This window comes from Oncorhynchus mykiss, chromosome 17 (genome assembly GCF_013265735.2).
Source record: "Oncorhynchus mykiss isolate Arlee chromosome 17, USDA_OmykA_1.1, whole genome shotgun sequence".
NCBI lineage: Eukaryota > Metazoa > Chordata > Actinopteri > Salmoniformes > Salmonidae > Oncorhynchus > Oncorhynchus mykiss.
Genome location: NC_048581.1, coordinates 4,562,503 through 4,584,544, shown reverse-complemented (window position 1 = coordinate 4,584,544; position 22,042 = coordinate 4,562,503). Strand labels below are relative to the sequence as shown.

At 49.7% G+C, this 22,042-nt stretch overlaps 2 protein-coding genes across 3 annotated transcripts in view; both read right to left on the bottom strand.

Annotated features, from left to right (window-relative positions):
• Window positions 1-1,564: 1,564 nt before the first annotated feature.
• LOC118940219 (actin-related protein 2/3 complex subunit 1B-like) lies at window positions 1,565-17,923 on the bottom strand. 2 transcript variants are annotated; one of them, XM_036948690.1, is made up of 10 exons: window positions 17,766-17,923; window positions 16,519-16,645; window positions 14,585-14,689; window positions 10,375-10,597; window positions 7,679-7,786; window positions 5,308-5,547; window positions 3,820-3,895; window positions 3,265-3,464; window positions 2,889-2,979; window positions 1,565-1,763 (listed from the first exon to the last, which is right to left on the bottom strand). In XM_036948690.1, exons 2-10 carry the CDS (start codon window positions 16,580-16,582, stop codon window positions 1,725-1,727), a joined length of 1,146 nt encoding a protein of 381 aa, XP_036804585.1. In that variant the 5' UTR covers window positions 16,583-16,645; window positions 17,766-17,923; the 3' UTR covers window positions 1,565-1,724. The 2 variants fall into 2 exon arrangements, with proteins under 2 accessions (XP_036804585.1, XP_036804586.1); XM_036948691.1 differs by having other exon boundaries at window positions 1,744-1,879.
• Window positions 17,924-19,205: 1,282 nt separating this feature from the next.
• Window positions 19,206-22,042, bottom strand: part of LOC110514597 (actin-related protein 2/3 complex subunit 1A) — a 16,847-nt gene continuing 14,010 nt past the window's right edge. The window contains exon 10 of the mRNA XM_036948693.1: window positions 19,206-19,883. Coding sequence (XP_036804588.1) covers window positions 19,845-19,883 — 39 coding nt within the window. The 3' untranslated portion in view covers window positions 19,206-19,844. The remainder of the gene's footprint in view (window positions 19,884-22,042) is intronic.

Here is a 22,042-nt window from a genome sequence, read left to right as displayed (position 1 = left end):
CTGACAGAACAGAACACCTGACGGAACAGAACACCTGACAGAACAGAACACCTGACAGGACAGAACACCTGACGGAACAGAACACCTGACAGGAACAGAACACCTGACGGAACAGAACACCTGACGGAACAGAACACCTGACAGAACAGAACACCTGACGGGACAGAACACCTGACGGAACAGAACACCTGACAGGAACAGAACACCTGACGGAACAGAACACCTGACGGAACAGAACACCTGACGGAACAGAACACCTGACTGAACAGAACACCTGACAGAACAGAACACCTGACAGGACAGAACACCTGACGGAACAGAACACCTGACAGGAACAGAACACCTGACAGAACAGAACACCTGACAGAACAGAACACCTGACAGGAACAGAACACCTGACAGAACAGAACACCTGACGGAACAGAACACCTGACAGAACAGAACACCTGACAGGACAGAACACCTGACGGAACAGAACACCTGACAGGAACAGAACACCTGACGGAACAGAACACCTGACGGAACAGAACACCTGACAGAACAGAACACCTGACGGGACAGAACACCTGACGGAACAGAACACCTGACAGGAACAGAACACCTGACGGAACAGAACACCTGACGGAACAGAACACCTGACGGAACAGAACACCTGACAGAACAGAACACCTGACGGAACAGAACACCTGACGGAACAGAACACCTGACGGAACAGAACACCTGACAGGAACAGAACACCTGACAGGAACAGAACACCTGACAGGAACAGAACACCTGACGGAACAGAACACCTGACGGAACAGAACACCTGACAGAACAGAACACCTGACAGGAACAGAACACCTGACGGAACAGAACACCTGACAGAACAGAACACCTGACGGAACAGAACACCTGACAGGAACAGAACACCTGACGGAACAGAACACCTGACAGAACAGAACACCTGACGGAACAGAACACCTGACAGAACAGAACACCTGACGGAACAGAACACCTGACAGGAACAGAACACCTGACAGGAACAGAACACCTGACAGAACAGAACACCTGACAGAACAGAACACCTGACGGAACAGAACACCTGACAGGAACAGAACACCTGACAGGAACAGAACACCTGACGGAACAGAACACCTGACAGGAACAGAACACCTGACAGAACAGAACACCTGACAGAACAGAACACCTGACAGAACAGAACACCTGACAGGAACAGAACACCTGACAGAACAGAACACCTGACAGAACAGAACACCTGACGGAACAGAACACCTGACAGAACAGAACACCTGACAGGAACAGAACACCTGACAGGAACAGAACACCTGACAGAACAGAACACCTGACAGAACAGAACACCTGACAGAACAGAACACCTGACAGAACAGAACACCTGACAGAACAGAACACCTGACGGAACAGAACAACGCATTTCCTGGATTCTAAAACAAAGAAGATGATAGAACAAAACAACCAAGATGTGTCTCAAATGGTGTCCTATGGGTCCTGGTCTACCTATATAAAAAATAACAGGGTGCCATGTGGAATGCAGACGTTGTTGTCATGGCTGCCGTGCTTCTAGCAGATGCTCAACAGAGACAGACAGAAAGGAGATGTCTCCAGCAGCAGCTGAGACAGACAGACGCAGAGAAGCAGAAAGGCAAAGAGGTGAGATTTCTTCATATCCCGGCTGGTCGGCTGGTCGGCTGAGGGTCATGGTATCAGACTATCTTGAGATCCTTCAGGGCAGACTCCAGACTCTGGGAACAGAAGAAGAGGATCATGGTATCAGAGATCCTTCAGGGCAGACTCCAGACTCTGGGAACAGTAGAAGAGGATCATGGTATCAGAGATCCTTCAGGGCAGACTCCAGACTCTGGGAACAGTAGAAGATGATATTTAGACATCTTCTCTTCATGGCTCACAACTATTCCAGATGTCATGACGACGGTGACAAGGCACAACTACAGTAACGTGTCAGACTGTGTGTGTGTGTGTAGTGTGTGTGTAGTGTGTGTGTAGTGTGTGTGTGGTGTGTGTACCTTGACGTCCCATGTGACCATTCCCCCGTCCATCCCAGTGGTACAGAACGTGTCAGAATGTGTGTGTGTGTAGTGTGTGTGTAGTGTAGTGTGTAGTGTGTGTGTAGTGTGTGTGTGGTGTGTGTACCTTGACGTCCCATGTGACCATTCCTCCGTCCATCCCAGTGGTACAGAACGTGTCAGAATGTGTGTGTAGTGTAGTGTGTGTGTAGTGTAGTGTGTGTGTAGTGTAGTGTGTGTAGTGTGTGTGTGTAGTGTGTGTGTAGTGTGTGTACCTTGACGTCCCATGTGACCATTCCTCCGTCCATCCCAGTGGTACAGAACATGTCAGAATGTGTGTGTGTGTGTGTGTAGTGTGTGTGTAGTGTGTGTACCTTGACGTCTCATGTGACCATTCCTCCGTCCATCCCAGTGGTACAGAACGTGTCAGACTGTGTGTGTGTGTGTAGTGTGTGTGTAGTGTGTGTGTAGTGTGTGTGTAGTGTGTGTAGTGTGTGTACCTTGACGTCCCATGTGACCATTCCTCCGTCCATCCCAGTGGTACAGAACGTGTCAGACTGTGTGTTTGTAGTGTGTGTAGTGTGTGTAGTGTGTGTAGTGTGTGTACCTTGACGTCCCATGTGACCATTCCTCCGTCCATCCCAGTGGTACAGAACGTGTCAGACTGTGTGTGTGTGTGTAGTGTGTGTGTAGTGTGTGTGTAGTGTAGTGTGTAGTGTGTGTGTAGTGTAGTGTGTGTAGTGTGTAGTGTAGTGTGTGTAGTGTGTGTGTGTAGTGTGTGTGTAGTGTGTGTGTAGTGTAGTGTAGTGTGTGTGTAGTGTAGTGTGTGTGTAGTGTGTGTACCTTGACGTCCCATGTGACCATTCCTCCGTCCATCCCAGTGGTACAGAACGTGGAACATTTACTCTTCCCTCCTTCCAGCACAGAGATCTGACTGGAATACAAAGAGACAGTTAGCACACACACACACACACACTACGACCCCAGAAATAGTCATTATGACCCCAGAAATACACACACACACTACGACCCCAGAAATACACACACACACTACGACCCCAGAAATAGTCATTATGACCCCAGAAATACACACACACACTACGACCCCAGAAATACACACACACACTACGACCCCAGAAATACACACAGTCATTACGACCCCAGACACACACACTTAGTCATTACGACCCCAGAAATACACACACACACCCCACCCCACCTGATGCTGTTCTTGTGCAGACTCTCCAGGCCCTGCTCGGTGGTCTCGGACGAGGTGGCTCGGCGGTCCAGGTTCTGGAAGCGTTCCCTGGCGCTGATCCCTCTCTGAGACGTCTGCTTGGGAACGTCCAGCTTCCCTCCGAACGTTACTGAGCCCTTAGTACCGTCATACACAAACAGCACCGGGTAGCAGTCATGACCCTAGAGAGGAGAGACACAGTGAGACAGACACAGGAGAGAGAGGAGAGACACAGTGAGACAGACACAGGAGAGAGACACAGTGAGACAGACACAGGAGAGAGAGGAGAGACACAGTGAGACAGACACAGGAGAGAGAGGAGAGACACAGTGAGACAGACACAGGAGAGAGACACAGTGAGACAGACACAGGAGAGAGAGGAGAGACACAGTGAGACAGACACAGGAGAGAGAGGAGAGACACAGTGAGACAGACACAGGAGAGAGACACAGTGAGACAGACACAGGAGAGAGAGACACACAGTGAGACAGACACAGGAGAGAGAGAGGGTGTGTGTGTGTGTGTGTGTGTACTCACAGCGGCCACCAGGCTGTTCTCAGTGATAAAGCTGACACACAGCAGAGGAAGGGTCTCAGAGCTCAGACTGCTGATCCTAGAATACACACAGAGATCAGACTGCTGATCCTAGAATACACACAGAGAGATCAGACTGCTGATCCTAGAATACACACAGAGAGATCAGACTGCTGATCCTAGAATACACACAGAGATCAGACTGCTGATCCTAGAATACACACAGAGAGATCAGACTGCTGATACCAGAATACACACAGAGAGATCAGACTGCTGATCCTAGAATACACACAGAGAGATCAGACTACTGATACCAGAATACACACAGAGAGATTTGACTGCTGATACCAGAATACACACAGAGAGATCAGAATATACACACAGAGAGATCAGACTGCTGATCCTAGAATACACACAGAGAGATCAGACTACTGATCCTAGAATACACACAGAGAGATCAGACTACTGATCCTAGAATACAAACAGAGAGATCAGAATACACACAGAGAGATCAGACTGCTGATACCAGAATACACACAGAGAGATCAGACTGCTGATACCAGAATACACACAGAGAGATCAGACTGCTGATACCAGAATACACACAGAGAGATCAGACTGCTGATACCAGAATACACACAGAGAGATCAGACTGCTGATACCAGAATACACACAGAGAGATCAGAATATACACACAGAGAGATCAGACTACTGATACCAGAATACACACAGGGAGATCAGACTGCTGATACCAGAATACACACAGAGAGATCAGACTACTGATCCTAGAATACACACAGAGAGATCAGACTGCTGATACCAGAATACACACAGAGAGATCAGACTGCTGATACCAGAATACACACAGAGAGATCAGACTGCTGATACCAGAATACACACAGAGAGATCAGAATATACACACAGAGAGATCAGACTACTGATACCAGAATACACACAGGGAGATCAGACTGCTGACACCAGAATATACACACAGAGATCAGACTACTGATCCTAGAATACACACAGAGAGATCAGACTACTGATACCAGAATATACACAGAGAGATCAGACTACTGATACCAGAATATACACAGAGAGATCAGACTACTGATACCAGAATACACACAGGGAGATCAGACTGCTGATACCAGAATACACACAGAGAGATCAGACTACTGATCCTAGAATACACACAGAGAGATCAGACTGCTGATACCAGAATATACACACAGAGATCAGACTACTGATCCTAGAATACACACAGAGAGATCAGACTACTGATACCAGAATATACACAGAGAGATCAGACTACTGATACCAGAATATACACAGAGAGATCAGACTACTGATACCAGAATACACACAGAGAGATCAGACTGCTGATACCAGAATATACACACAGAGAGATCAGACTGCTGATCCTAGAATACACACAGAGAGATCAGACTGCTGATACCAGAAAACACACAGATTAGTGTTCTATCTCCTTACGTGCTGGTCTTGCCTCCCTCTGCGATCGCCACAGTCGAGTCATGTGACGTCCAGGCCAGGCGGTTCCCGCTGTGGGAGAAACAGACCCCGTGGACCCATCCCCCTCCTGCCCCATCTCCAGCCCCCCCAGACACCCCTGAGGGCCCAGACTCAAACAGCACCTCTCCAAAGGGCATCTTGGACCCCCACACTGTGGGTCCGGGCTTCTCCTCCACCTCCTTGATGTAGGCTGAGAACACCCTGGGGGAGAGAGAGGGGGGGGGGGGGGGGGATATATTAAGGGGGAGAGGGAAGAGAATTAAGTAGAGAAACATGGTCTCTGATGGTCTCTCTACTGATGAGGCTGAAACATGGTCTCTGACGGTCTCTCTCTCTCTCTACTGATGAGGCTGAAACATGGTCTCTGACGGTCTCTCTCTCTCTCTCTACTGATGAGGCTGAAACATGGTCTCTGACGGTCTCTCTCTCTCTCTACTGATGAGGCTGAAACATGGTCTCTGACGGTCTCTCTCTCTCTCTACTGATGAGGCTGAAACATGGTCTCTGACGGTCTCTCTCTCTACTGATGAGGCTGAAACATGGTCTCTGACGGTCTCTCTCTCTCTACTGATGAGGCTGAAACATGGTCTCTGATGGTCTCTCTACTGATGAGGCTGAAACATGGTCTCTGACAGTCTCTCTCTACTGATGAGCCTGAAACATGGTCTCTGACGGTCTCTCTCTCTCTACTGATGAGGCTGAAACATGGTCTCTGACGGTCTGTCTCTACTGATGAGGCTGAAACATGGTCTCTGACAGTCTCTCTCTCTACTGATGAAGCTGAAACATGGTCTCTGACAGTCTCTCTCTCTACTGATGAGGCTGAAACATGGTCTCTGACGGTCTCTCTCTCTCTACTGATGAGGCTGAAACATGGTGTCTGACGGTCTCTCTCTACTGATGAGGCTGAAACATGGTCTCTCTCTCTCTACTGATGAGGCTGAAACATGGTCTCTGACGGTCTCTCGCTCTACTGATGAGGCTGAAACATGGTCTCTGACGGTCTCTCTCTCTACTGATGAGGCTGAAACATGGTCTCTGACGGTCTCCCTCTCTCTCTCTCTACTGATGAGGCTGAAACCTGGTCTCTGGCGGCCTCGCTCTCTCTCTCTACTGATGAGGCTGAAACATGGTCTCTGATGGTCTCTCTACTGATGAGGCTGAAACATGGTCTCTGACGGTCTCTCTCTCTACTGATGAGGCTGAAACATAGTCTCTGACGGTCTCTCTCTCCCTACCGATGAGGCTGAAACATGGTCTCTGACGGTCTGTCTCTACTGATGAGGCTGAAACATGGTCTCTGATGGTCTCTCTACTAAAAAGGCTGAAACATGGTCTCTGATGGTCTCTCTACTGATGAGGCTGAAACATGGTCTCTGACGGTCTCTCTCCTTACCGATGAGGCTGAAACATGGTCTCTGACGGTCTGTCTCTACTGATGAGGCTGAAACATGGTCTCTGACGGTCTGTCTCTACTGATGAGGCTGAAACATGGTCTCTGATGGTCTCTCTACTGATGTGGCTGAAACATGGTCTCTGACGGTCTCTACTGATGAGGCTGAAACATGGTCTCTGACGGTCTCTCTCTACTGATGAGGCTGAAACATGGTCTCTGACGGTCTTTCTCTCTCTACTGATGAGGCTGAAACATGGTCTCTGACGGACTCTCTCTCTACTGATGAGGCTGAAACATGGTCTCTGACGGTCTGTCTCTCTACTGATGAGGCTGAAACATGGTCTCTGACAGTCTCTACTGATGAGGCTGAAACATGGTCTCTGACGGTCTGTCTCTCTCTCTCTACTGATGAGGCTGAAACATGGTCTCTGACGGTCTCTACTGATGAGGCTGAAACATGGTCCCTGACGGTCTGTCTCTACTGATGAGGCTGAAACATGGTCTCTGACGGTCTGTCTCTCTCTCTCTACTGATGAGGCTGAAACATGGTCTCTGACGGTCTCTACTGATGAGGCTGAAACATGGTCTCTGACGGTCTGTCTCTACTGATGAGGCTGAAACATGGTCTCTGACGGTCTGTCTCTACTGATGAGGCTGAAACATGGTCTCTGATGGTCTCTCTACTGATGAGGCTGAAACATGGTCTCTGACGGTCTGTCTCTACTGATGAGGCTGAAACATGGTCTCTGACGGTCTGTCTCTACTGATGAGGCTGAAACATGGTCTCTGACGGTCTCTCTCTCTCTACTGATGAGGCTGAAACATGGTCTCTGACGGTCTCTCTCTCTACTGATGAGGCTGAAACATGGTCTCTGACGGTCTCTCTCTCTCTACAGATGAGGCTGAAACATGGTCGCTGACGGTCTCTCTCTCTACCTGCATTTGAAGTCACAGGATCCAGCCGCCAGCAGCACGTTGTTAGGATGCCAGTCCAGACTGAGGACGGTGGAACGGATCGGCTTCTTGATGTGCTTACAGACCCACCTGGGAATAACAGGGTTGGAACGTGGTTGAGATATGGTTGAAGGAAGTACTGCACCATGTAGGACAGGGCCTAGGATGGTGTTTAGGACAGAGCCTGTTACATAGGACAGGGACTAGGATGGTATTTAGGACAGGAACTAGGATGGTATTTAGGACAGGGACTAGGATGGTATTTAGGACAGAGCCTGTTACATAGGACAGGGACTAGGATGGTGTTTAGGACAGGGACTAGGATGGTATTTAGGACAGGGACTAGGATGGTATTTAGGACAGGGACTAGGATGGTATTTAGGACAGGGACTAGGATGGTATTTAGGACAGGGACTAGGATGGTGTTTAGGACAGAGCCTGATACATTGGACAGGGACTAGGATGGTATTTAGGACAGGGACTAGGATGGTGTTTAGGACAGGGACTAGGATGGTATTTAGGACAGGGACTAGGATGGTATTTAGGACAGGGACTAGGATGGTGTTTAGGACAGGGACTAGGTTGGTATTTAGGACAGGGACTAGGATGGTATTTAGGACAGGGACTAGGATGGTATTTAGGACAGGGACTAGGATGGTATTTAGGACAGGGACTATGATCGTATTTAGGACAGGGACTAGGATGGTATTGAGGACAGGGACTAGGATGGTATTTAGGACAGAGCCTGTTACATAGGACAGGGACTAGGATGGTATTTAGGACAGGGACTAGGATGGTGTTTAGGACAGGGACTAGGATGGTATTTAGGACAGGGACTAGGATGGTATTTAGGACAGGGACTAGGATGGTGTTTAGGACAGAGCCTGTTACATAGGACAGGGACTAGGATGGTATTTAGGACAGGGACTAGGATGGTGTTTAGGACAGGGACTAGGATGGTATTTAGGACAGGGACTAGGATGGTATTTAGGACAGGGACTAGGATGGTATTTAGGACAGGGACTAGGATGGTATTTAGGACAGGGACTAGGATGGTATTTAGGACAGGGTCTAGGATGGTATTTAGGACAGGGACTAGGATGGTATTGAGGACAGGGACTAGGATGGTATTTAGGACAGGGACTAGGATGGTGTTTAGGACAGGGACTAGGATGGTGTTTAGGACAGGGACTAGGATGGTATTGAGGACAGGGACTAGGATGGTATTTAGGACAGAGCCTGTTACATAGGACAGGGACTAGGATGGTATTTAGGACAGGGTTAGGACAGGGACTAGGATGGTATTTAGGACAGGGACTAGGATGGTATTGAGGACAGGGACTAGGATGGTATTTAGGACAGAGCCAGTTACATAGGACAGGGACTAGGATGGTATTTAGGACAGGGACTAGGATGGTGTTTAGGACAGGGACTAGGATGGTGTTTAGGACAGGGACTAGGATGGTATTTAGGACAGGGACTAGGATGGTATTTAGGACAGGGACTAGGATGGTATTTAGGACAGGGACTAGGATGGTATTGAGGACAGGGACTAGGATGGTATTTAGGACAGAGCCTGTTACATAGGACAGGGACTAGGATGGTATTTAGGACAGGGTTAGGACAGGGACTAGGATGGTATTTAGGACAGGGACTAGGATGGTATTGAGGACAGGGACTAGGATGGTATTTAGGACAGAGCCAGTTACATAGGACAGGGGCTAGGATGGTATTTAGGACAGGGACTAGGATGGTGTTTAGGACAGGGACAAGGATGGTATTTAGGACAGGGACTAGGATGGTATTTAGGACAGGGACTAGGATGGTATTTAGGACAGGGACTAGGATGGTATTTAGGACAGGGACTAGGATGGTATTGAGGACAGGGACTAGGATGGTATTTAGGACAGGGACTAGGATGGTATTGAGGACAGGGACTAGGATGGTATTTAGGACAGAGCCAGTTACATAGGACAGGGACTAGGATGGTATTTAGGACAGGGACTAGGATGGTGTTTAGGACAGGGACTAGGATGGTGTTTAGGACAGGGACTAGGATGGTATTTAGGACAGGGACTAGGATGGTATTTAGGACAGGGACTAGGATGGTATTTAGGACAGGGACTAGGATGGTATTGAGGACAGGGACTAGGATGGTATTTAGGACAGAGCCTGTTACATAGGACAGGGACTAGGATGGTATTTAGGACAGGGTTAGGACAGGGACTAGGATGGTATTTAGGACAGGGACTAGGATGGTATTGAGGACAGGGACTAGGATGGTATTTAGGACAGAGCCAGTTACATAGGACAGGGGCTAGGATGGTATTTAGGACAGGGACTAGGATGGTGTTTAGGACAGGGACTAGGATGGTATTTAGGACAGGGACTAGGATGGTATTTAGGACAGGGACTAGGATGGTATTTAGGACAGGGACTAGGATGGTATTTAGGACAGGGACTAGGATGGTATTGAGGACAGGGACTAGGATGGTATTTAGGACAGAGCCTGTTACATAGGACAGGGACTAGGATGGTATTGAGGACAGGGACTAGGATGGTATTTAGGACAGGGAGTAGGATGGTATTTAGGACAGAGCCATTCTATATTCTCTCACCAGTCATTCTCCTGTTCTCTATAACAGATATAGTTAAACCCAGTCCTGTCTAGTCCTCACCAGTCATTCTCCTGTTCAAAGTAGCAGATGGATATGAGGCGTGACCCGCTGCCCACAGCGAACTTGTTCTCCTTGGGAGACCAGCTGACACAGCGAGCAGCCCGGTTGATACGGAGGATGACCAGGGTGGGCTTCCACACCTCCCCCTTCAGAGACCAGACATACGCGTTACGGTCCGTCCCACAGGTCACGATACGGTTACTCTCTGGAGCCCAGTCTATACCTGGAGAGATGGGGGGGGGCATAGAGTTACTGTCTGGAGCCCAGTCTACACCTGGAGAGATGGGAGGGGGGGGGGCATAGAGTTACTGTCTGGAGCCCAGTCTATACCTGGAGAGATGGGGGGGGCATAGAGTTACTGTCTGGAGCCCAGTCTATACCTAGAGAGATGGGAGGGGGGGGCATAGAGTTACTCTCTGGAGCCCAGTCTATACCTGGAGAGATGGGGGGGGCATAGAGTTACTGTCTGGAGCCCAGTCTATACTTGGAGAGATGGGAGGGGGGGGGGGGGGGCATAGAGTTACTCTCTGGAGCCCAGTCTATACCTGGAGAGATGGGGGGGGGGGGGCCATAGAGTTACTGTCTGGAGCCCAGTCTATACCTGGAGAGATGGGGGGGGGGCATAGAGTTACTGTCTGGAGCCCAGTCTATACCTGGAGAGATGGGAGGGGGGGCCATAGAGTTACTGTCTGGAGCCCAGTCTATACCTGGAGAGATGGGGGGGGCATAGAGTTACTGTCTGGAGCCCAGTCTATACCTGGAGAGATGGGAGGGGGGGGGGGGGGGGGCATAGAGTTACTGTCTGGAGCCCAGTCTATACCTGGAGAGATGGGAGGGGGGGAGGCATAGAGTTACTGTCTGGAGCCCAGTCTATACCTGGAGAGATGGGAGGGGAGGGGCCATAGAGTTACTGTCTGGAGCCCAGTCTATACCTGGAGAGATGGGGGGAGGCATAGAGTTACTGTCTGGAGCCCAGTCTATACCTGGAGAGATGGGAGGGGGGGCCATAGAGTTACTGTGTGGAGCCCAGTCTATACCTGGAGAGATGGGAGGGGGGGCCATAGAGTTACTGTCTGGAGCCCAGTCTATATCTGGGGAGATGGGGGGGGGCATAGAGTTACTGTCTGGAGCCCAGTCTATACCTGGAGAGATGGGAGGGGGGGCCATAGAGTTACTGTCTGGAGCCCAGTCTATATCTGGGGAGATGGGGGGGGGCATAGAGTTACTGTCTGGAGCCCAGTCTATACCTGGAGAGATGGGAGGGGGGGCCATAGAGTTACTGTCTGGAGCCCAGTCTATACCTGGAGAGATGGGAGGGGGGGCCATAGAGTTACTCTCTGGAGCCCAGTCTATACCTGGAGAGATGGGAGGGGGCATAGAGTTACTGTCTGGAGCCCAGTCTATACCTGGAGAGATGGGAGGGGGCATAGAGTTACTGTCTGGAGCCCAGTCTATACCTGGAGAGATGGGAGATGGGGGGGCATAGAGTTACTGTCTGGAGCCCAGTCTATACCTGGAGAGATGGGAGGGGAGGGGCCATAGAGTTACTGTCTGGAGCCCAGTCTATACCTGGAGAGATGGGAGGAGGAATAGAGTTACTGTCTGGAGCCCAGTCTATACCTGGAGAGATGGGAGGGGGCATAGAGTTACTGTCTGGAGCCCAGTCTATACCTGGAGAGATGGGAGGGGGCATAGAGTTACTGTCTGGAGCCCAGTCTATACCTGGAGAGATGGGGGGAGGCATAGAGTTACTGTCTGGAGCCCAGTCTATACCTGGAGAGATGGGAGGAGGAATAGAGTTACTGTCTGGAGCCCAGTCTATACCTGGAGAGATGGGGGGAGGCATAGAGTTACTGTCTGGAGCCCAGTCTATACCTGGAGAGATGGGAGGGGAGGGGCCATAGAGTTACTGTCTGGAGCCCAGTCTATACCTGGAGAGATGGGAGGGGAGGGGCCATAGAGTTACTGTCTGGAGCCCAGTCTATACCTGGAGAGATGGGAGGGGAGGGGCCATAGAGTTACTGTCTGGAGCCCAGTCTATACCTGGAGAGATGGGAGGGGAGGGGCCATAGAGTTACTGTCTGGAGCCCAGTCTATACCTGGAGAGATGGGAGGGGCATAGAGTTACTGTCTGGAGCCCAGTCTATACCTGGAGAGATGGGAGGGGAGGGGCAATAGAGTTACTGTCTGGAGCCCAGTCTATACCTGGAGAGATGGGAGGGACATAGAGTTACTGTCTGGAGCCCAGTCTATACCTGGAGAGATGGGAGGGGGCATAGAGTTACTGTCTGGAGCCCAGTCTATTCCTGGAGAGATGGGAGGGGCATAGAGTTACTGTCTGGAGCCCAGTCTATACCTGGAGAGATGGGGGGGGGGGGCATAGAGTTACTGTCTGGAGCCCAGTCTATTCCTGGAGAGATGGGAGGGGCATAGAGTTACTGTCTGGAGCCCAGTCTATACCTGGAGAGATGGGGGGGGGCATAGAGTTACTGTCTGGAGCCCAGTCTATACCTGGAGAGATGGGGGGGGCATAGAGTTACTGTCTGGAGCCCAGTCTATACCTGGAGAGATGGGAGGAGGAATAGAGTTACTGTCTGGAGCCCAGTCTATACCTGGAGAGATGGGAGGGGGGGGCATAGAGTTACTGTCTGGAGCCCAGTCTATATCTGGGGAGATGGGAGGGGGGGGCATAGAGTTACTGTCTGGAGCCCAGTCTATACCTGGAGAGATGGGAGGTGGGGCCATAGAGTTACTGTCTGGAGCCCAGTCTATACCTGGAGAGATGGGAGGGGCATAGAGTTACTGTCTGGAGCCCAGTCTATACCTGGAGAGATGGGAGGGGGGGCCATAGAGTTACTGTCTGGAGCCCAGTCTATACCTGGGGAGATGGGGGGGGGGCATAGAGTTACTGTCTGGAGCCCAGTCTATACCTGGAGAGATGGGGGGGGGGGGCATAGAGTTACTGTCTGGAGCCCAGTCTATACCTGGAGAGATGGGAGGAGGAATAGAGTTACTGTCTGGAGCCCAGTCTATACCTGGAGAGATGGGAGGGGAGGGGCCATAGAGTTACTGTCTGGAGCCCAGTCTATACCTGGAGAGATGGGAGGGGCCATAGAGTTACTGTCTGGAGCCCAGTCTATACCTGGAGAGATGGGAGGGGGGGGGGGGGGCATAGAGTTACTGTCGGGAGCCCAGTCTATACCTGGAGAGGAGGGGGCATAGAGTTACTGTCTGGAGCCCAGTCTATACCTGGAGAGATGGGGGGGGAGCATAGAGTTACTCTCTGGAGCCCAGTCTATACCTGGAGAGATGGGAGGGGGGGGGGGCATAGAGTTACTGTCTGGAGCCCAGTCTATACCTGGAGAGATGGGAGGGGGGGGGGGGGCATAGAGTTACTGTCTGGAGCCCAGTCTATACCTGGAGAGATGGGAGGGGGGCATAGAGTTACTGTCTGGAGCCCAGTCTATACCTGGAGAGATGGGAGGGGGGGGCATAGAGTTACTGTCTGGAGCCCAGTCTATACCTGGAGAGATGGGAGGGGGGCATAGAGTTACTGTCTGGAGCCCAGTCTATACCTGGAGAGATGGGGGGAGGCATAGAGTTACTGTCTGGAGCCCAGTCTATACCTGGAGAGATGGGAGGGGGGGGGCATAGAGTTACTGTCTGGAGCCCAGTCTATATCTGGGGAGATGGGGGGGGGGCATAGAGTTACTGTCTGGAGCCCAGTCTATACCTGGAGAGATGGGAAGGGGGGGGGCATAGAGTTACTGTCTGGAGCCCAGTCTATACCTGGAGAGATGGGAGGGGGGGGGCATAGAGTTACTGTCTGGAGCCCAGTCTATACCTGGAGAGATGGGAGGTGGGGCCATAGAGTTACTGTCTGGAGCCCATTCTATACCTGAAGAGATGGGAGGGGGGGGGGGGGCATAGAGTTACTGTCTGGAGCCCAGTCTATACCTGGAGAGATGGGAGGGGGGCATAGAGTCACTGTCTGGAGCCCAGGCTATACCTGGAGAGATGGGGGGGGGGGGGCATAGAGTTACTGTCTGGAGCCCAGTCTATACCTGGAAAGATGGGAATGGGGGGGGCATAGAGTTACTGTCTGGAGCCCAGTCTATACCTGGAGAGATGGGGGGGAGGCATAAAGAGTTAGGGAGAACAGGGCCAGAAACAAGAACTCTCTAATAAATGCCTCTGTAACGTGTCTCACCTGTGACCTGTCCGTTGTGCTCCTTCAGTTCATGAATCTTGGTCCACTTGGTCCCGTCCTTCTTATAGATGTGGACATCATGGTTGTTGGGACACAGAGCAATCTCTATAGGGAGAGATCACACTATATCATCATATCAATCTCTATAGGGAGAGATCACACTATATCATCATATCAATCTCTATAGGGAGAGATCACACTATATCATCATATCAATCTCTATGGGGAGATATCACACTATATCATCAGATCAATCTCTATAGGGAGAGATCACACTATATCATCATATCAATCTCTACAGGGAGAGATCACACTATATCATCAGATCAATCTCTATAGGGAGAGATCACACTATATCATCATATCAATCTCTATAGGGAGATATTACATTATATTCAGAGGGCTGTTGGTTCGTGTGAGTGAGTGTGTTTGCAACAGTATAGCGTGGGAAGCAAGGTCACACTCCTCTCACATCTATGTGTGTGTCTGTCTGCCTCTCGGCGTGTCTGTCTGCCTCTCAGCGTGTCTGTCTGCCTCTCAGCGTGTCTGTCTGCCTCTCAGCGTGTCTGTCTGCCTCTCAGCGTGTCTGTCTGCCTCTCAGCGTGTTTCTCTCAGCGTGTCTGTCTGCCTCTCAGTGTGTTTCTCTCGTGTCAGAATTGAAAACCGCCAGTTCACCTCCTGTTCCTGTTTGTATGACTCACACACTGTGGTTGTGCGCGCGCGTGTCTGTGTGCTCTGCCCAGACCCACCATCCATTTTGAGCAGAAACCGAAGACTCAGATCGAAACAACCCAAATATGGAGTTAGTTTCCTGAGCTCTGTAGAACACTGAGATGTCTCTCTCTGAGAGACCCAGAACACCACCCCTCTCGCTACAACAGGAAATACCTCCAGCCACATGGGAGCCAATCACAGCCCTCTCGCTACAACAGGAAATACCTCCAGCCACATGGGAGCCAATCACAGCCCCCCGTCAGACTCAACTTAAGCCTGTTTTTGTTTTTAATTTGGATCAATTTCAGTTAGCTTGGTGTGTTTCAGTCAGCTTGGTGTGTTTCAGTTAGCTTGGTGTGTTTCAGTTAGCTTGGTGTGTTTCAGTTAGCTTGGTGTGTTTCAGTCAGCTTGGTGTGTTTCAGTTAGCTTGGTGTGTTTCAGTTAGCTTGGTGTGTTTCAGTCAGCTTGGTGTGTTTCAGTCAGCTTGGTGTGTTTCAGTTAGCTTGGTGTGTTTCAGTTGGCTTGGTGTGTTTCAGTTAGCTTGGTGTGTTTCAGTTAGCTTGGTGTGTTTCAGTTAGCTTGGTGTGTTTCAGTTAGCTTGGTGTGTTTCAGTTAGCTTGGTGTGTTTCAGTTAGCTTGGTGTGTTTTAGTTAGCTTGGTGTGTTTCAGTCGGCTTGGTGTGTTTCAGTTGGCTCGGTGTGTTTCAGTTAGCTTGGTGTGTTTCAGTTAGCTTGGTGTGTTTCAGTTAGCTTGGTGTGTTTCAGTTAGCTTGGTGTGTTTCAGTTAGCTTGGTGTGTTTAGAGTTAGCTTGGTGTGTTTCAGTTAGCTTGGTGTGTTTCAGTTAGCTTGGTGTGTTTCAGTCGGCTTGGTGTGTTTCAGTTAGCTCGGTGTGTTTCAGTTAGCTTGGTGTGTTTCAGTTAGCTTGGTGTGTTTCAGTTAGCTTGGTGTGTTTCAGTCAGCTTGGTGTGTTTCAGTTAGCTTGGTGTGTTTCAGTTAGCTTGGTGTGTTTCAGTTAGCTTGGTGTGTTTCAGTTAGCTTGGTGTGTTTCAGTTAGCTTGGTGTGTTTCAATATATTTTCTATCTGTAATCAAATTAACTTCACTACAACTCAGCTTTGTGAGTTCCTGTTCAACACCATCTGAGTTGGGTTTCCTCTAGTGATTCTACTTCTGTAGGTGAGGAAGTCCTATTGACCAATCAGAGAGAGTTTTCCTACTCACGGGTCCGGTCCTTGTTCCAGGAGTGGCAGCTGATTGGCTCGAGCAAGAAGCTGTGGTAAGACATAACCAAATCGGGACAATGCAGAACCAGAAAGTGAGATGAGCCAATGAGAGGCCTCTGTAGTTCCTGTTGAATAAAAAAATAAATAAATTGCACTAGACTGCAACTTCACACACAATTTAAATTGGTCATAAAATCACCATCTAACTGAAAACTTCAGAGAGAGAGGTACAGTCATGTCTAGGTTGTGTTAGACTGAGCCCCTGTGGCATGAAATGAATGATACAAGTCAAACATAAACATATATATATAAACACATCAACACAACGCAGCCTTGTAACAACAGGAAACGGTCTGTTTAAAGTTGTCCGCTACATCTTCAACAAGGCGTGTTGCTAACCAACTGTCATTGCCATGGTTCCCGGACTAACGTAAAGCTGGCGTGTCTGACTCCACACAGAACAGCGGCGACAAGCTAGCTAACCAACTGTCGTTGCCATGGTTCCCGGACTAACGTAAAGCTGGCGTGTCTGACTCCACACAGAACAGTGGTGTCACTGCATCACTACAGCTGGAACAACGTCCCCTCTATCTGCTGTCTCTCTCTCTCAATTAAATTCAATTCAAGGGGCTTTATTGTCATGGGAAACATGTGTTAACATTGCCAAAGCAAGTGAGGTAGATAATATATACAGTGAATATATAAAGTGAAATAAACAATACAAATGAACAGTAAACATTACACATACAGAAGTTTCAAAACAATAAAGACAATCCAAATGTCATATTATATATATACAGTGTTTTAACAATGTACAAATGGTTAAAGGACACAAGATAAAATAAATAAGCATAAATATGGGTTGTATTTACAATGGTGTGTGTTCTTCACTGGTTGCCCTTTTCTCGTGGCAACAGGTCACAAATCTTGCTGCTGTGATGGAACACACTCTACTGTAAGACCCTGGGGGGGGGGGGGGGGGGGTTATAAAAGCGGATATCGACTGTGCCGCTTACAGCGCGCGCTGGACTTTCGGGCTAGAAAGGTCGAGGGTTCGAGTCCTGCTTCCCTGCCTGTTTCATTACACAACGTTGAAAACGTGTCATCTTGGTAACTTTTCCTCGTAGTTTTCATTGTTTTGCGTTGTAAAAAAAAAAAAAGGTTTCTGCCTGGTTGTCTGTTTATCAGTAGAACCAACCAGACATGTCTGGACATGACCGGTCAGACGAGAGAACTTGTACTTACCCTGAGATGGAGGGATGATACGGAAGGAGAGATGAGTGGAGAGAACAGCTCGCGGACTCTGGCCAGTCGACGCGAAAGTTACCGACAGAGTGACGGAGAGAGAACAGACACTTCTGTAGACGAGAAGGAGGTAGAAAAAGTTGCTTCCGCAAAAAGAGGAACAGAGGGAGGGGTGAGGCCGGGCAGGAAGGGAGGGAAGGGTGAGGCCGGGGGAGGGAAAACAAACTTCTGAAAAAAAGAGACGGGCTGAAGGTAGAGGCAGAACTTGCTTCTGCAAAAAAAAGCGGGGAGGGAGAAAATAGAAACTTCTGCAAAAAGAGAGAAGTAGAAAAGACTTGGCTTCTACAGAGAGGAAGGAGTTAAAGTAGAACATTCACATCTGCAACAGAAAGGGAAGGGAGGGTGGGAGAGAGAGAGGGGGTAGACTAGGGAGGGTGGGAGAGAGAGAGGGGGTAGACTAGGGTGGGTGGGAGAGAGAGAGGGTAGACTAGGGTGGGAGAGAGACAGAGGGTAGACTAGGGTGGGAGAGAGAGAGAGGGTAGACTAGGGTGGGAGAGAGAGAGGGTAGACTAGGGAGGGTGGGAGAGAGAGAGGGTAGACTAGGGTGGGAAAGAGAGAGAGTAGACTAGGGTGGGAGAGAGAGAGAGTAGACTAGGGCGGGAGAGAGAGAGAGGGTAGACTAGGGTGGGAGAGAGAGAGGGTAGACTAGGGAGGGTGGGAGAGAGAGAGGGTAGACTAGGGAGGGTGGGAGAGAGAGAGGGTAGACTAGGGTGGGAGAGAGAGAGGGTAGACTAGGGAGGGTGGGAGAGAGAGAGGGTAGACTAGGGTGGGAGAGAGAGAGGGTAGACTAGGGTGGGAGAGAGAGAGAGGGTAGACTAGGGTGGGAGAGAGAGAGGGTAGACTAGGGTGGGAGAGAGAGAGAGAAAGTAGACTAGGGTGGGAGAGAGAGAGTAGACTAGGGTGGGAAAGAGAGAGAGTAGACTAGGGTGGGAGAGAGAGAGAGTAGACTAGGGCGGGAGAGAGAGAGAGAGAGGGTAGAAGAGAGAGAGAGGGTAGACTAGGGTGGGAGAGAGAGAGAGAGTAGACTAGGGTGGGAGAGAGAGAGATAGAGAGTAGACTAGGGTGGGAAAGAGAGAGAGATAGAGAGTAGACTAGGGTGGGAAAGAGAGAGAGGGTAGACTAGGGTGGGAGAGAGAGAGGGAGGGGGTAGACTAGGGTGGGAGAGAGAGAGGGTAGACTAGGGTGGGAGAGAGAGGGAGGGTAGATGAGACTCCCCTCTTCATTATCCACCTTCCCTGTTTCTTGTTCTGTTCCACCAGATGCATGTGATCATTTCCCTCTGTTGGAAGGGCTTAGTCTGGCTCCTCCACACAAAGTAACAGACAGAAAACAGACTGGTGACTCAGTCATGTAGAGCAGAGCAACAGACAGGCGACTCGGTAGTGTCAATTGATTCTTTATTTCTCCTGCAGCTGAATTAGACACATCATAGATACATCCTCCATCTAATGACATAGGAACCATCCCAAATAGCACCCTAGTTCCTTCACAGTAAACTATTTCTGACCATGGGCCCATAGGGACACATCACGGAGGATAGCCACTATAGGACTCTGGTCTAAAGTAGTGCACTATATAGGGAATAGGGTTCTATAGGACTCTGGTCTAAAGTAGTGCACTATATAGGGAATAGGGTTCTATAGGACTCTGGTCTAAAGTAGTGCACTATATAGGGAATAGTGTGCCATTTGGTCACATTGGCCATTCAGCACATCCTTCAATGGTAACTTAGTGTTGTAGTGCCGAAGTCGTTTCAGAGACAAAACACCTGTTATTATTATTATTAAATTTAAAAAAACACACTGATGTGGAATGTGGTACATCCCGGGGTCGTCAAGTTGACCTATGACCCTTCCTTTACATAAACAAACAATCAGCGGTAATGTCATGTCAGCTCAGAGAGGGTGTCGGTGTGTGTGTGTAGTCAGTGCTTTTTTAATCAGATACTTCTTAGCGTGGTCAGACTGTTACTGGCCGCTTGGAGGGGGGGGGGGGGGGGGGGAGGGTTTAGCTGGTCCTTCACATGATCCTCAGCCCCTGGATGGACGCCTCCAGACTCTGAGGAGACAACAACACATCGGTCAATAACAGTCCCCCAGTCTACTGACTAAGTCTGGTCTTCAGCTGGGGGCCATGTTGTCCTCTGTCAATAACAGTCTACTGACTAAGTCTGGTCTTCAGCTGGGGGCCATGTTGTCCTCAGTCAATAACAGTACTGACTAAGTCTGGTCTTCAGCTGGGGGCCATGTTGTCCTCAGTCAATAACAGTCCCCCAGTCTACTGACTAAGTCTGGTCTTCAGCTGGGAGCCATGTTGTCCTCAGTCCATAACAGTCCCCCAGTCTACTGACTAAGTCTGGTCTTCAGCTGGGGGCCATGTTGTCCTCTGTCAATAACAGTCTACTGACTAAGTCTGGTCTTCAGCTGGGGGCCATGTTGTCCTCTGTCAATAACAGTCTACTGACTAAGTCTGGTCTTCAGCTGGGGGCCATGTTGTCCTCTGTCAATAACAGCCCCCCAGTCTACTGACTAAGTCTGGTCTTCAGCTGGGGGCCATGTTGTCCTCAGTCCATAACAGTCTACTGACTAAGTCTGGTCTTCAGCTGGGGGCCATGTTGTCCTCTGTCAATAACAGTCTACTGACTAAGTCTGGTCTTCAGCTGGGGGCCATGTTGTCCTCTGTCAATAACAGCCCCCCAGTCTACTGACTAAGTCTGGTCTTCAGCTGGGGGCCATGTTGTCCTCAGTCCATAACAGTCTACTGACTAAGTCTGGTCTTCAGCTGGGGGCCATGTTGTCCTCTGTTAATAACAGTCTACTGACTAAGTCTGGTCTTCAGCTGGGGGCCATGTTGTCCTCTGTTAATAACAGTCTACTGACTAAGTCTGGTCTTCAGCCGGGGGCCATGTTGTCCTCTGTCAATAACAGTACTGACTAAGTCTGGTCTTCAGCTGGGGGCCATGTTGTCCTCTGTTAATAACAGTCTACTGACTAAGTCTGGTCTTCAGCTGGGGGCCATGTTGTCCTCTGTTAATAACAGTCTACTGACTAAGTCTGGTCTTCAGCTGGGGGCCATGTTGTCCTCTGTCAACAACAGTCTACTGACTAAGTCTGGTCTTCAGCTGGGGGCCATGTTGTCCTCTGTTAATAACAGTCTACTGACTAAGTCTGGTCTTCAGCTGGGAGCCATGTTGTCCTCAGTCCATAACAGTCCCCCAGTCTACTGACTAAGTCTGGTCTTCAGCTGGGGGCCATGTTGTCCTCTGTTAATAACAGTCCCCCAGTCTACTGACTAAGTCTGGTCTTCAGCTGGGGGCCATGTTGTCCTCTGTTAATAACAGTCCCCCAGTCTACTGACTAAGTCTGGTCTTCAGCCAGGGGCCATGTTGTCCTCTGTCAACAACAGTCTACTGACTAAGTCTGGTCTTCAGCTGGGGGCCATGTTGTCCTCTGTCAATAACAGTCTACTGACTAAGTCTGGTCTTCAGCTGGGGGCCATGTTGTCCTCTGTCAATAACAGTACTGACTAAGTCTGGTCTTCAGCTGGGGGCCATGTTGTCCTCTGTCAATAACAGTCTACTGACTAAGTCTGGTCTTCAGCTGGGGGCCATGTTGTCCTCAGTCAATAACAGTCTACTGACTAAGTCTGGTCTTCAGCCGGGGGCCATGTTGTCCTCTGTCAATAACAGTCTACTGACTAAGTCTGGTCTTCAGCTGGGGGCCATGTTGTCCTCTGTCAATAACAGTACTGACTAAGTCTGGTCTTCAGCCGGGGGCCATGTTGTCCTCTGTCAACAACAGTCTACTGACTAAGTCTGGTCTTCAGCTGGGGGCCATGTTGTCCTCTGTCAATAACAGTCTACTGACTAAGTCTGGTCTTCAGCTGGGGGCCATGTTGTCCTCTGTCAATAACAGTACTGACTAAGTCTGGTCTTCAGCTGGGGGCCATGTTGTCCTCTGTCAATAACAGTCTACTGACTAAGTCTGGTCTTCAGCTGGGGGCCATGTTGTCCTCTGTCAATAACAGTACTGATTAAGTCTGGTCTTCAGCTGGGGGCCATGTTGTCCTCTGTCAACAACAGTACTGACTAAGTCTGGTCTTCAGCTGGGGGCCATGTTGTCCTCTGTCAACATTTCATTCCAGTGAATATCATTAATTACATTCTACTTTAAGAAAAAAAAGAAAAATCCCAATGTGATGACAACTAATTAATGAAC